The 15,950-nt window shown below is 44.1% G+C and overlaps 1 protein-coding gene across 3 annotated transcripts in view; it reads left to right on the top strand.

The window, feature by feature from the left end:
- LOC117339083 (protein slit-like) overlaps positions 1 to 15,950 on the top strand; it is a 123,773-nt gene that overhangs the window by 81,763 nt on the left and 26,060 nt on the right. For all 3 annotated transcript variants that reach the window (XR_004535058.1, XM_033900463.1, XM_033900462.1), the window contains exons 8-10: positions 8,546 to 8,709; positions 11,036 to 11,177; positions 12,051 to 12,122. Coding sequence is in view for 2 of the 3 variants with exons in the window: in XM_033900463.1 (XP_033756354.1) it covers positions 8,546 to 8,709; positions 11,036 to 11,177; positions 12,051 to 12,122 (378 nt within the window). In the remaining variant the exon portion in view is untranslated. The remainder of the gene's footprint in view (positions 1 to 8,545; positions 8,710 to 11,035; positions 11,178 to 12,050; positions 12,123 to 15,950) is intronic.

Genomic DNA, 15,950 nt, shown 5'->3' with positions numbered 1-15,950 from the left:
ATATTATTTTGTTAAACCAAAAATCAGTGCTGATGTAATACATCTTATAAGAAAGCTGTATAGAGATAACATTCTGAACAAATTGTGTCAGTGTGTCAAAAGGAATAGTTTTTATTAGATTTTTTGTCTCAACGTTGGCTAAAAATTACATGATCATGATGGTACTACATCTAAATATAGACTAAGGTTAGCGTTTTTTGTCGGGTGATCAATACCTGTTGTCTCCCTCACTAGATAACTTAATAACAATGGAACATCACACATGTTATTGCATTGTGATAAAAAACTTCAAAATAGTTAAATGTTATTCCTTATACAATTTTTATATTCAATCAAATCATGTTAGCTTTAAGTCACTTGGGCCAGAGAAAAACTCTCCTGTGTATTGGAGGTGAAAGAGTAAATTTCATATATGAAATTTTTACTTGTGTGAAGTAGGTCTTCGTGTTGTCAGAGTTCTAGATAACGGATTTATCATCAGTAGGGAATTAAAATCCGAATATTAAAGTATTTGTGTACTGTATGCAGGTGTTCAGACGCTATTTGCTTGTTCATACAAAGAGACTTGTTGGTACGTTGCAGATATTTTTTAGGGAACTTAGAACATTTTTGAAAATGTTTTTTCATTGTTAGTCATGTTGCAAAAATGTATTAAAATGACAGATATGGTCAGTAGTACAGAGGATATGAAAGTTCATATGTAATATAGAGGTCAAGAGTTCAAAGATATGTGCCAGATATATTCTGAAGAAAAGTGGATTTTGTGATAACTTTTTGCTATCATAAATGAGTTTTAAAAACAATGCAGAACAAATCAGAACTCTTCGTCATTGGAGATACAAGATAGCACTGGGACACTCTTCTTTAAACATGTTATTTTGAGAGAGAAAAATGTTAGTCCAACAGTTTAGTTTAATATCACTAGACAATCGAGAGTCTGAAGAGGGGTTGAAAGGTGGATTGAAGAAGGACAGACTTAAGAGCGGTATAAATCCTTGTCTAGTCTATGGCCAGATGGTTCCTCTCATTATACACACTTGATATGGAATCCTTAGCAGTCAAAATATCAACATAGACATCAGATAGGAATTACTACAACTGTATATGTGTGTGTGTGTGTGTGTGTGTGTGTGTGTGTGTTGGGGGGGGGGGGGGGGGGGGGGGGGGGGGGGGGGGGTACACCAGTGACAGGTCAGAGAATATCTGAGGGTGGAGAGGGGGGATGAACACCAGTAACAGGTCAGGGACGAATCTGAGTGGGGGAGGGGGTTAACACCAGTAAGAGGTCAGAGAAGAATCTGAGGGGTTTAGAGGGAGGGGCGTGGCGTGTGACAGAAGGAAGAATCACAGAATAGGGGGGAGGCATAGGGATGAAGAATCCAAATCATGGTGTAGTGGGATACAGGAAGGAAAATATGGGGTAGGGGATGATACCATAGGGAACATACAAGATATTGGCTATGAAAGGGGAGATATGGTGAGGTAGGATACAGGGGGGAGAATGGTGTCATGGTGGATACAGGAGGGAGATATGGTGAGGTGGATACAACAGGGAGATATGGTGAGGTGGATACAGGAGGGAGAATGGTGTCGAGGTGGATACAGGAGGGAGATATGGTTTGGGGATACAGGAGGGAGAATGGTGTTGAGATGGATACAGGAGGGAGATATGGTGTGGGGGGATACAGGAGGGAGATATGGTTTGGGGGATACAGGAGGGAGATATGGTGAGGTGGGATACAGGAGGGAGATATGGTGTGGGGGATACAGGAGGGAGATATGTTGAGTTGGGATACAGGAGGGAGATATGTTGAGTTGGGATACAGGAGGGAGATATGGTTTGGGGGATACAGGAGGAAGATATGGTGTGGGGGATACAGGAGGGAGATATGGTGTGGGGTATACAGGAGGGAGATATGGTGTGGGGGATACAGGAGGGAGAATGGTGTTGAGATGGATACAGGAGGGAGATATGGTGTGGGGGATACAGGAGGGAGATAATGGTGAGGTGGATACAAGCCTTCTATGGGCAAAGGAGCAGATCTAAATCACAGCTTTAACAGGTGTAGTAAAAGAAGAGCTTATGGGTGTTTAATTTTTGGATGAGAAATCATTTGATCTTCCTGGAATATTTTGTTTAGATAAAGGTCAATATTTATAAAGAACACAAGCATAGCTTTCAAAGTTAATGTAAAGCCCTTGTTATATTGAATAACATTGCATGATTGATAACCCTCGGTTTTACTGATATGATTCCAAAAGTTTTAACTTCCTGTTGTCATTTGTGTGGAAATTAAAGGGATTCCCCAGAGTTTGATACATGATTTGATAACTATATCTGCGCTTTGATGTCATAAAGTGCATCAGCATCACTTTTTACGGTGATTTTATTACATCACTGATGACATACACCAGCAGCATCAGTACCTGTGGAGAATAGCGGAAGTTATTATCATATAAAGTTACTTTTCGTTTCTAAAATTACTTCTGCTGAAATCTTAAACAAGCATGTGATAGAAGGAAACAAGAAAAGGGGGCTGGGAGGTAGTGATGTCATGGGAGGGGGGCTGGGAGGTAGTGATGTCATGGGAGGGGGGCTGGGAGAGGTAGTGGTGTAAGAGGAGAGCCTGGCTAGGGGTAGTGGTGTAATGGGTGGGGGGCTAGGGGTAGTGGTGTAATGGGTGGGGGATAGGGGTAGTGGTGTAATGGGAGGGGGGCTAGGGGTAGTGGTGTAATGGGTGGGGGGCTGGGAGGTAATGGTGTAATGGGAGGGGGGCTAGGGGTAGTGGTGTAATGGGTGGGGGGCTAGGGGTAGTGGTGTAATGGGAGGGGGGCTAGGGGTAGTGGTGTAATGGGTGGGGGGCTAGGGGTAGTGGTGTAATGGGTGGGGGGCTAGGTGGTAATGGTGTAATGGGAGGGGGGCTAGGGGTAGTAGTGTAATGGGTGGGGGGCTAGGGGTAGTGGTGTAATGGGAGGGGGGCTAGGGGTAGTGGTGTAATGGGAGAGCCTGGCTAGGGGTAGTGGTGTAATGGGTGGGGGGCTAGGGGTAGTGGTGTAATGGGAGGGGGGCTAGGGGTAGTGGTGTAATGGGAGGGGGGGCTAGGGGTAGTGGTGTAATGGGAGGGGGGCTAGGGGTAGTGGTGTAATGGGTGGGGGGCTAGGGGTAGTGGTGTAATGGGTGGGGGGCTAGGGGTAGTGGTGTAATGGGAGGGGGGCTAGGGGTAGTGGTGTAATGGGTGGGGGGCTAGGGGTAGTGGTGTAATGGGAGGGGGGCTAGGGGTAGTGGTGTAATGGGTGGGGGGCTAGGGGTAGTAGTGTAATGGGTGGGGGGCTAGGTGGTAGTGGTGTAATGGGTGGGGGGCTAGGGGGTAATGGTGTAATGGGAGGGGGGCTAGGGGTAGTGGTGTAATGGGTGGGGGGCTAGGTGGTAATGGTGTAATGGGAGGGGGGCTAGGGGTAGTTGTGTTATGGGTGGGGGACTAGGGGTAGTTGTGTTATGGGTGGGGGACTAGGGGTAGTGGTGTAATGGGTGGGGGGCTAGGGGTAATGGTGTAATGGGAGGGGGGCTAGGGGTAGTAGTGTAATGGGTGGGGGGGCTAGGGGTAGTGGTGTAATGGGTGGGGGGCTAGGGGTAGTGGTGTAATGGGAGGGGGGCTAGGGGTAGTGGTGTAATGGGTGGGGGGCTAGGGGTAGTAGTGTAATGGGTGGGGGGCTAGGGGTAGTGGTGTAATGGGTGGGGGGCTAGGGGTAGTAGTGTAATGGGAGGGGGACTAGGGGGTATTGGTGTAATGGGAAAGGGGCTAAGGGGTAATGGTGTAATGGGAGGGAGGCTAGGTGGTATTGGTGTATAGGGGGGGGGGGGGGGGCTAAGTTTAGTGGTGTAAAGGGAGATGGATGGGGGGATGTGGTATAATGGGAGGTAGGGTTGTCTGTAATAATGTGTATGGGAGACTGCCTGAGGTCCATCAGGAATGTTGACCTATTAAATCCATACATTTCTCTGGGTAGGGGGGGATGGGGAATACAGGTGGGGTATTTGGGGTAGGGATGGGGATGGGGTTAGTAATGGAGATAGGGGATAAGAATGGGGTGGTGATAGGGGTGGGGTTTGGGGAAGCGAATTGAATGGGGATCTAGGCTGAGGATGGAAGTTGGCATTAGGATGCCAGGGTGGTGATGGAGTAATTATAAGGATAAGGGATAAAGATACCAGGATGGGGTCGGAGGTGAGGATAAAGATACCAGGATGGGGGTCGAGGTGAGGATAAAGATACCAGGATTGGGGGTCGAGGTGAGGATAAAGATACCATGATGGGATGGAGGTGAGGATAAAGATACCAGGATGGGGTGGAGGTGAGGATAAAGATACCAGGATGGGGTGGAGGTGAGGATAAAGATACCAGGATGGGGTGGAGGTGAGGATAAAGATACCAGGATGGGGTGGAGGTGAGGATAAAGATACCAGGATGGGGTGGAGGTGAGGATAAAGATACCAGGATGGGGTGGAGGTGATGATAAAGATACCAGGATGGGGTGGAGGTGAGGATAAAGATACCAGGATGGGGTGGAGGTGAGGATAAAGATACCAGGATGGGGGTGGAGGTGAGGATAAAGATACCAGGATGGGGGTGAGGTGAGGATAAAGATACCAGGACGGGGGTGGAGGTGAGGATAAAGATACCAGGATGGGGTGGAGGTGAGGATAAAGATACCAGGATGGGGTGGAGGTGAGGATAAAGATACCAGGATGGGGTGGAGGTGAGGATAAAGATACCAGGATGGGGTGGAGGTGATGATAAAGATACCAGGATGGGGTGGAGGTGAGGATAAAGATACCAGGATGGGGTGGAGGTGAGGATAAAGATACCAGGATGGGGTGGAGGTGAGGATAAAGATACCAGGATGGGGTGGAGGTGAGGATAAAGATACCAGGATGGGGTGGAGGTGAGGATAAAGATACCAGGATGGGGTGGAGGTGAGGATAAAGATACCAGGATGGGGTGGAGGTGAGGATAAAGATACCAGGATGGGGTGGAGGTGAGGATAAAGATACCAGGATGGGGTGGAGGTGATGATAAAGATACCAGGATGGGGTGGAGGTGAGGATAAAGATACCAGGATGGGGTGGAGGTGAGGATAAAGATACCAGGATGGTGGAGGTGAGGATAAAGATACCAGGATGGGGTGGAGGTGAGGATAAAGATACCAGGATGGGGGTGGAGGTGAGGATAAAGATACCAGGATGGGGTGGAGGTGAGGATAAAGATACCAGGATGGGGTGGAGGTGAGGATAAAGATACCAGGATGGGGTGGAGGTGAGGATAAAGATACCAGGATGGGGTGGAGGTGAGGATAAAGATACCAGGATGGGGTGGAGGTGAGGATAAAGATACCAGGATGAGGGTGGAGGTGAGGATAAAGATACCAGGATGGGGTGGAGGTGAGGATAAAGATACCAGGATGGGGGTGGAGGTGAGGATAAAGATACCAGGATGGGGTGGAGGTGAGGATAAAGATACCAGGATGAGGGTGGAGGTGAGGATAAAGATACCGGGATGGGGGTGGAGGTGATGATAAAGATACCGGGATGGGGGTGGAGGTGAGGATAAAGATACCGGGATGGGGGTGGAGGTGAGGATAAAGATACCAGGATGGGGTGGAGGTGAGGATAAAGATACCGGGATGGGGGTGGAGGTGATGATAAAGATACCGGGATGGGGGTGGAGGTGAGGATAAAGATACCGGGATGGGGGTGGAGGTGAGGATAAAGATACCGGGATGGGGGTGGAGGTGAGGATAAAGATACCGGGATGGGGGTGGAGGTGATGATAAAGATACCAGGATGGGGGTGGAGGTGAGGATAAAGATACCAGGATGGGGTGGAGGTGAGGATAAAGATACCAGGATGGGGTGGAGGTGAGGATAAAGATACCATGATGGGGGTGGAGGTGAGGATAAAGATACCAGGATGGGGGTGGAGGTGAGGATTAAGATACCAGGATGGGGTTGGAGGTGAGGATAAAGATACCAGGATGGGGTCAGGATTTTATTGTGTCACTCCTAGGATGTCCTTCCTCACTAATTAAATTTCCCTATGAATACATATACTTGTAACAATTTGTATGTAAACCAGTGTTAATATATTAACGGTTTTATTATAGTATTGAATATGAAAATGATAACAATACATACACATAACTATAAAGCATGAGTGTGGGTGTGACAGGCTTCGAGGAGATAACATAGGGGTATGAGTCAGGCAGTTTAAAGTTGTATTTTATTAAGACTTGGTAGAGGGAATTCACTTCACGGGATCAAAGCTGTTACATCACTAACTGGGAATAGTTTCTCCATCAGAAATGAATATTTCACAACTTTATGTCATTATAAGGTTCAGAAGAAAAATTAAAGCTTCCTTTATGAGATTAGAATTGTGATTTAATGATTGAAAGAGCAACTTTAGGAGTAAATATCTTTCTGAATGAAGCCTGGTGTTACTCCTACTGTAAATAAGACTCTAATGATCTGGAGGACAAACGATAACCAGCTTACGATGGAAAATTTACCACAGTACCATACTTCTCCTTTGAATATGCTCAGGGGTCAGCATATCAGCTGCAACTCAAAGTAAGGTGTGAGCCTATCACAAGACAATACTTTGGTTTTTGGTTTGTTTTTGTTTAACGTCCTATTAACAGCAAGGGTCATTTAAGGACGTGCTAGGTTTTGGAGGTAGAGGAAAGCCGGAGTACCCGGAGAAAAACCACCGGCCTACGGTCAGTACCTGGCAACTGCCCCACGTAGGTTTCGAACTCGCAACCCAGTGGTGGAGGGCTAGTGTTAAAGTGTCGGTACACCTTAACCACACGGCTACCGCGGCCCCATGCACAAAGACAATACAATTTGTAATTAGCAGTTATCAATTTTTATTGGACTGCAATATAAATGGATTTGCATGGGCTTAATGCTAGATGAAAATGGCCATCATTATATACATATTAATCAATACCTTAATAGATATTACAAACCTTTTAATTTTTTTTGTTTATTTCTTTGTTATTTGTTTTTTCAAAGTTTGCTTTATACAAATTTGAAAATTTCATTATGTTAAAATGAAGATAACAATATTTCCGTTACCTCAACCAAGTTTAAATGCACTTTAAATACTGAAATGTATTAGATGATATTCAGGATCCTGTCTTTTTAAACTAACTACCCATGCTATGTAATTAGGCACTGTGGAAATGGAGAGTCTGGCGCCCATGTCAATGTTTTCTCTACAACAGACTTAGGTTCAAAGATAACACAGCCATTTTCCTCCCCTTATGTATGATTTTAATGGAATGAAAAACATTAACTAATATTTTTGACGATAGGGTGGTAGTAAATTAATTATACTTGTGTCCCGAGTCACATGGAAATGTTTTCTGATCACGCATAATGTTGCTGGATGTTAGGGAAACCGTGTGTTCATACACACTCGCATCGTTATCTCAAATTAATCCTCTAACTCAGAGGTAGGACCAGGAGGGGCAGACAGGAGCAAATGGATGCTGCTCTCACAATTATTTATGATAATTTCATTAAGTTTTGGTGAATATTTTTTTCTGAATAACGTACTAGAAATCTAGCCTTTGTGGGATTGACTCCAGTCTAATTAATGTGACAGAAATCAGATGGACAATAATTCACAGTACAGAACATTGGGTTTAAAAAAAAAAAAAAATTAGATGTTTCCTGATGGAGGATACTTGAGATACATTCAAAGTTCATGATATTTTCACAGATCTGTGTTATAATTTAGTAAACATCTGAAGGATTTATGTTTTCTATTTTCAAAATAAGAAAAATTATAATCAGAAAAATATCAGCTCTTACTTCAAAGACACCAGATTGGGAAAGCGTGTGGTTGTAGTTAAATAATGTTTCAACCAATGGGAAAAAATTCTCAACTCAAAGAAAGTCTATTATAACTGACAACTAATAGAAATCAAATAAATGCATTTGTTAATCAAAGCAGATTGATGTTAAATTAGTTGGTAAAGAGTTCTGTAATATTTCTGTACTTTTTCTTCTAAGAATTAACATCAAGTTCCATGATGATACTAGACATCTAGCAAAACAGACTTCTTGTCTTTTGGAACTGTGAATATTTTGACAGATTATAGCTGCATGTATTTTCATTATGTTTCACACATGTCTTGCTTTAATGTGTTTGACGGTATTCAACTTGACATGGTGCTGCAGACTTTATTGTGTTCACATCTGACACGGGGGATATTTAAAAACATTCAGTGCTTATGACTTTGATATTTGATTGAATCTAAAATGAAAATTAACGATGCTTGAGAATTTTCTGCTTCTGGTAGATGAACATTTGAGAAAGTGTTTTACATGTTTTATTTGGCCTTGTGTTAAGCTTACAAACTTGTGTAAGGATGATTCCGTCTAGACCGTCTGTAAAATAGTCTCATTAGGGTAACGCTAAATGTTTCAATCTCCAAACATCAGCCTTCCAATCACATCTCTATGTTTTGTTTTGTAGGCGTTTGATGAACAATAATTTCAATTGTGATTGCAATCTGAGGTGGCTCGCTCGCTGGTTACGGAACGTACGGAGACTCGGCCGGGGAACAGAGTGTTCAACTCCGTCAAATCTACAAAGCATCGAGCTCAAAGATCTAGATGAGATGGAATTTAAATGCAATGGTTTGTATGTTTTTTTGTGCACCAGATTACTCATTCCCACTAATAGGTTTAATGGGATCTGCTGGAGCATCTGGCCAGGGTTCTCTTTGTATCGGCTTTCTGCTAAAGAAACTCAGCGGAAAATCGTTGTTAACTTTAAACCTACATGAGCTATTTTAACACTTGATTTGAATTGGCAGAAAATTGATTGTAATTGTATTAGTTACAGACTTAATTAAGTTGTATCCACAGACAGACAGGAAATGCACACCAGAGATTGATGGTTGTTGAGGGATCATTACAAGTATTTCAATTCTAATCCTTGACATTTGAAGTGTTGTAAAATTACAGATTGACATAGTCTTCTGCTATAGAGAGTAAGAGTCTTCTGTTATAGAGACTGAGAGTAAGGGTCTTCTGTTATAGAGAGTAAGAGTCTTCTGTTATAGAGAGTAAGAGTCTTCTGTTATAGAGAATAAGAGTCTTCTGTTATAGAGACTGAGTGTAAGGGTCTTCTGTTATAGGGACTGAGAGTAAGAGTTCTGATATAGAGAGTAAGAGTCTTCTGTTATAGAGACTGAGAGTAAGGGTCTTCTGTTGTAGAGAGTAAGAGTCTTCTGTTATAGAGACTGAGAGTAAGGGTCCTCTGTTGTAGAGAGTAAGAGTCTTCTGTTATAAAGACAGAGTAAGTCTTCTGTTATAGAGACTGAGAGTAAGTCTTCTGTTATAGAGAGTAAGAGTAGTCTGTTATAGAGACTGAGAGTAAGGGTCTCCTGTTATAGAGAGTAAGAGTCTTCTGTTATAGAGAGTAAGAGTCTTCTGTTATAGAGAGTAAGAGTCTTCTGTTATAGAGACTGAGAGTAAGAGTCTTCTGTTATAGAGACTGAGAGTAAGGGTCTTCTGTTATAGAGAGTAAGAGTATTCTGTTATAGAGAGTAAGAGTCTTCTGTTATAGAGAGTAAGAGTCTTCTGTTATAGAGAGTAAGAGTCTTCTGTTATAGAGAGTAAGAGTCTTCTGTTATAGAGAATAAGAGTCTTCTGTTATAGAGACTGAGTGTAAGGGTCTTCTGTTATAGGGACTGAGAGTAAGAGTTCTGATATAGAGAGTAAGAGTCTTCTGTTATAGAGACTGAGAGTAAGGGTCTTCTGTTGTAGAGAGTAAGAGTCTTCTGTTATGAGATATTGAGAAAGGTTCGTGTGAGGTAAATTTCTGTTATAAAGACAGAGAAGTTTTGTTATAATGAGGGCCTTTGTTTAGAGCTACAATATTTGTAAGGATGAGGATTCCGTCTAGAAGTACCGTCTGTAAAATAGGTCTCTGTATGGGTGAGTTTCTAAGACTAAGTAGGTTTCTACTAAACATAAGCCTTCAAGAAGTAGTCTTTGTTTGGTTTGTGCGTTTGATGACGATAAGTTTCATTGTTATTGAACTGAGGTGGCTCGCTCTGGTTACGAGACGTAAGAGCTCGGTCTGGGAACAGAGTTTCTTACTCAGTCAAATCTACAAAGCATCGAGCTCAAGATCTAGTATAGAGAGAATTTGATAGAGAAGGTTTGTATGGGTGTTTTGTCACCAGATTAAAATCATTCCTCTATAAAGGTGTAAGGGATCTCTTTTGGGCATGGCCAGGGTCTCTTTGTATAAGGCTTTCTGCTAAAGAACTGAGAGTAAGGGTCTTCTGTTGTAGAGAGTAAGAGTCTTCTGTTATAAAGACAGAGTAAGTCTTCTGTTATAGAGACTGAGAGTAAGTCTTCTGTTATAGAGAGTAAGAGTAGTCTGTTATAGAGACTGAGAGTAAGGGTCTCCTGTTATAGAGAGTAAGAGTCTTCTGTTATAGAGAGTAAGAGTCTTCTGTTATAGAGAGTAAGAGTCTTCTGTTATAGAGACTGAGAGTAAGAGTCTTCTGTTATAGAGACTGAGAGTAAGTCTTCTGTTATAGAGGGTAAGAGTTCTGATATAGAGAGTAAGAGTCTTCTGTTATAGAGACTGAGAGTAAGAGTCTTCTGTTATAGAGACTGAGAGTAAGAGTCTTCTGTTATAGAGAGTAAGAGTCTTTTGTTATAGAGAGTAAGGGTCTTCTGTTATAGATAGTAAGAGTCTTCTGTTATAGAGACAGAGAGTAAGAGACTTTAGAGAGCATTGACTTAAACCTTTACAGCTGTGAAGCATCATTTCACAAAATGAGATATTCGTGAGACCGATCTGTTTCATAACAATGTAAAATGGATACAGACAAAAATTATATATTGAATCTGGTTTGTATTCTTTTATTTGAAACTTCTGCAAAAGAACAATAAATACACACCTCCATTAATATAGATAACTATACTGTTTGTCCTAATACAGACTTACAGCACCAAGTTGTGAACCAGTGTTTGGAAGAAGCCATGTGCCCGTCACGTTGTCGCTGTACCGAGGGTGTTGTCGACTGTCGTGATCTCAGACTTACCGCTGTGCCGAAAAACTTCCCAGAGGATGTTGTGGAGATGTAAGTCAGGGTCTTCATTATGGTTAAATCAAGGTCATAAAAATGTTTAAACATCATATCAACTTCATAGCAACGTTTAAACTTTAAAAATATTTAATGATAATTCTTTAACATTTGATCATCCAATGTATCTCATAAGAAAGTTTGAACAAGGTGACAACAATGTTTAATCTTAATTCAAGGTCATGATAATGTTTTTACTGTAGCAGAATTCTACTGCTTTGAAAATATCCGTTTTTATTCTGATGTTAAATTTTGCCTACAAAATGGTAGGTATCTGTTGGCAATGCAGGAACTGTCTCGTCCGCATGGCGTACCCACACCATAAGGTTTCCTAGACAACCAAACATGGCTGTATCGGAGGCCATCCACTGGTTCCTGTCCAGTGTGTCGTGTTTTATACCTATAAATACTGCTCTTCAAAACCAAGTGTGTAATTTCTGTGGTACAGAACACCCAATCTTGCTGCCACTAATGGCTGCTGCAGGAATAAGTGGTCAAAGAAGATGGGTTGTTTTTCTGTCTAACAGATTGTTAGGAAAACACAATCACTCTTTGTCATTTTGGGATATGTGATGATTATATATTAAGTTTAGGGCAGACAAAGAGTCAAGGTCATACAGAGATAAGGTCATTTGGAGAAAGGTATAATTTCAAGCTAAATTCCATTTAACAGCAATTGCATTTTTTATTGTTAGACATATGGCAAAGAAATATCAAGGTCACATAAAGTCATACTTGAAGGTCATATTAGCTATTAAAAGTATAAAGGTCATTGCAAGTCGATATATCCACTTGTTTATTAAACAAAGATAAACATCTTAAATCCTTGTTTTCTGAATGCTTCTATCAATGTCAAAAAATCATTTTCAGACGTTTGGAAGGAAATTCCATCGCGCGGATACCATCGAGAGCTTTCGCTGACCTTTCACGCCTACGAAGGATGTAAGTTAATCTGGTGTAGGGAGGGAGATAGTATGGTGTGGGGAGGGAGATGGTATGGTGTGGGGAGGGAGATAGTATGGTGTGGGGAGGGAGATGGTATGGTGTGGGGAGGGAGATGGTATGGTGTGGGGAGGGAGACGTATGGTGTGGGGAGGGAGATAGTATGGTGTGGGGAGGGAGATAGTATGGAGTGGGGAGGGAGATAGTATGGTGTGGGAGGGAGATGGTATGGTGTGGGGAGGGAGATAGTATGGTGTGGGGAGGGAGATAGTATGGTGTGGGGAGGGAGATGGTATGGTGTGGGGGGGGTAGTCTGGTGTGGGGCGGGCGCTTGTCTGTTGTGGGGGCGGGGACTGGTCTGGTGTGGGCCGGCGCTCGTCTGGTGTGGGCGGGCGCTCGTCTGTGTGGGGCGGGCGCTGGTCTGGTGTGGGGCGGGCGCTGGTCTCGTGTGGGGCGGGCGCTGGTCTGGTGTGGGGCGGCGCTGGTCTCGTGTGGGGGGGCTCGTCGTGGTGTGGGCGGGCGCTGGTCTGGTGTGGGGCGGGCGCTGGTCTGCTGTGGGGCGGGCGCTGGTCTCGTGTGGGGCGGCGTCCGTCTGGTGTGGGGCGGGCGCTCGTCTGGTGTGGGGCGGGCGCTGGTCTGGTGTGGGCGGGCGCTGGTCTGGTGTGGGGCGGGCGCTGGTCTGGTGTGGGGGGCGCTGGTCTGGTGTGGGGGCGGCGGTCGTCTGGTTGTGGGGCGGGCGCTGGTCTTGTGTGGGCGGGCGCTCGTCTGTGTGGGGCAGGGCGCTGTTGCTGTGGGGAGGGCGCTGGTCTGGTGTGGGGAGGGCGCTCGTCTGCTGTGGGGACGGGCGTGGTCTGGTGTGGGGGGGGCTCGTCTGGTGTGGGGGCGGGCGCTGGTCTGGTGTGGGGCGGGCGTCGTCTGGTGTGGGGCGGGCGCTCGTCTGCTGTGGGGCGGGCGCTGGTCTGTGTGGGGGCGGGAGACAGTATGGTGTGGGGAGGGAGACGGTATGGTGTGGAGATTCAGGGAGATAGTATGGTGTGGGGAGGGAGATAGTATGGTGTGGGGCGGGCGCTCGTCTGGTGTTGGGCGGGCGCTAGTCTGGTGTGGGGCGGGAGCTGGTCTGGTGTGGGTCGGGCGCTGGTATGGTGTGGGGGGCGCTCGTCTGGTGTGGGGCGCGCGCTCGTCTGGTGTGGGGCGGGCGCTCATTCTGGTGTGGGGCGGGCGATGGTCTGGTGTGGGGCGGGCGCTGTTCATGTGTGTGGGGGCGGGACCAGTATGGTGTGGGAAGGGAAACGGTATGGTGTGAGAAGGGAAACGGTATGGTGTGGGGAGGGAGACGGTATGGTGTGGGGAGGGAGATGGTATGGTGTGGGGAGGGAGATAGTATGGTGTGGGGAGGGAGACAGTATGGTGTGGGGAGGGAGACGGTATGGTGTGGGGAGGGAGACGGTATGGTGTGGGGAGGGAGATGGTATGTTGTGGGGAGGGAGACGGTATGGTGTGGGGAGGGAGATAGTATGGTGTGGGGAGGGAGATTGTATGGTGTGGGGGAGGGAGACGGTATGGTGTGGGGAGGGAGACGGTATGGTGTGGGGAGGGAGACGGTATGGTGTGGGGAGGGAGACGGTATGGTGTGGGGAGGGAGATAGTATGTTGTGGGGAGGGAGATGGTATGGTGTGGGGAGGGAGACGGTATGGTGTGGGGAGGGAGATAGTATGTTGTGGGGAGGGAGATAGTATGGTGTGGGGAGGGAACCTTTTGATGTGGTGAGGGGACAAATGATGTGCCAGGAGAGAGGATACTGAAGTGTGGTTAGATGATGGCCAATGGGACAGAGAGGAGACCTTCATGTGTCCGGAAGATTTTAGTGCTGTGGGGATCAGATCATTGATATGTAGAGGGGGTGTATTGATTTGTGTACATATAGTTGACAGGTTTTGTCAGGGGTTAATAGGTCTGCCTGGGTCACCCTAGTCCTGTATACAATACAGGTACACACTGAGAGAGTCAGGTTTACACAAGCTGTCATTTACTCTGAGGAGGCTGTGTAAACCAGTCTGTCTTATATAGCACTGGTTGGCAGGCAAAATCATAACATTTCAAAATTATATATAATAGGGGCTCCAACAAGCAACCTTTCACCCCCTCTGAGACTTATAGGCTTAAAGGAAATTATACTAGTCTGAGCTGGTCACTCAGAGACTAGGCTTCAAGGAAATTAGAGTAGTGTGAGCTGGTCACTCTGAGACTTATAGGCTTAAAGGAAATTATACTAGTGTGAGCTGGTCACTCAGAGGCTTAGGCTTAAAGGAAATTATACTAGTGTGAGCTGGTCACTCTGAGACTAGGCTTCAAGGAAATTAGACTAGTGTGAGCTGGTCACTCTGAGACTTATAGGCTTAAAGGAAATTATACTAGTGTGAGCTGGTCACTCAGAGGCTTAGGCTTAAAGGAAATTATACTAGTGTGAGCTGGTCACTCTGAGACTAGGCTTCAAGGAAATTAGACTAGTGTGAGCTGGTCACTCTGAGACTTATAGGCTTAAAGGAAATTATACTAGTGTGAGCTGGTCACTCTGATACTTATAGGCTTAAAGGAAATTAGACTAATGTGAGCTGGTCACTCTGAGACTTATAGGCTTAAAGGAAATTATACTAGTGTGAGCTGGTCACTCTGATACTTATAGGCTTAAAGGAAATTATACTAGTGTGAGCTGGTCACTCTGATACTTATAGGCTTAAAGGAAATTAGACTAGTGTGAGCTGGTCACTCTGAGACTTAGCCTAAAGGAAATTATACTAGTGTGAGCTAGTCACTCTGAGACTTAGGCTTAAAGGAAATTATACTAGTGTGAGCTAGTCACTCTGAGGCTTATAGGCTTAAAGGAAATTAGACTAGTGTGAGCTGGTCGCGCAGAGACTAGGCTTAAAGTAAGTTAGACTAGTGCATGGTAGTGACGAGACCTATTTTCTCTACAAATATATGCCCATAGAATTTTTTCTACAGTCATAATCCACATCATTTAGAAATAGAAAAAAAATTGAAAAAGAAATTTCTATATACCAAGACAAAGGATATGTTATCAAAACATTATTGATAGAATGTACTTTTAGGTCTAAGAAGTCTAAAATCTATTTCTGTGTTGTATGAAGGGGGAATATTCGAAAAATTTATATCCTTGAAATGTGAATTCAAATACATTTAAAGTTTGTAAGCTAATGATACATAATTTCCAATAGAATATTCCAGGCTATATATGTGTGTGATTTTATGCATTTTCTGAAAAGTCTAAAAATCAACAAATGGTTTTTTGTTCCTGTCCAATTCCTTAAATTTAGTATGAAGATTTTAATTCCAGTATTTCTAATTTGAACAGAAAGAAGAAATATTTTCATTAAGTTATTTTATTTTAACCACTGCGAAGTGCGATATTTGGTTTTTAAGATGTACAAAGTTAGACATTGATTTTTGAAAGAGTGTGAATTCCCATATAAATGGTGGCCAGTGTTTATGAGAGATGAACTCATATTACTGTGTTATTAATGCATTTGCTTCATTAAATATCAATCAGCAGTCGTTTGTCAAATCATGTGGTCGCTGTTACACATATTTCATTACTGCTATCAAGTGGGCTTCAAGATGGGAGATTTTTAACACTACAGTAGAATCCACTTGATGCTGGAGCCCAGGCAAAGCCTATTTCATAATTAGCTTCTCATATAAGGCCTGTATATATTAATGATTACGAAGTTCTGGGTTTTTTTCTTTTTGTTTAACTAAGGTTTGTTTAAATGTGGAGGATCTTGAAAAATCTAGTCATGAATGAAATT

The sequence above is a fragment of the Pecten maximus genome, chromosome 12, assembly GCF_902652985.1.
Source record: "Pecten maximus chromosome 12, xPecMax1.1, whole genome shotgun sequence".
In the NCBI taxonomy this organism is placed as follows: domain Eukaryota; kingdom Metazoa; phylum Mollusca; class Bivalvia; order Pectinida; family Pectinidae; genus Pecten; species Pecten maximus.
The sequence above is the reverse complement of the archived record's forward strand: the minus strand, read 5'-3'. Positions and strand labels throughout refer to the sequence as shown.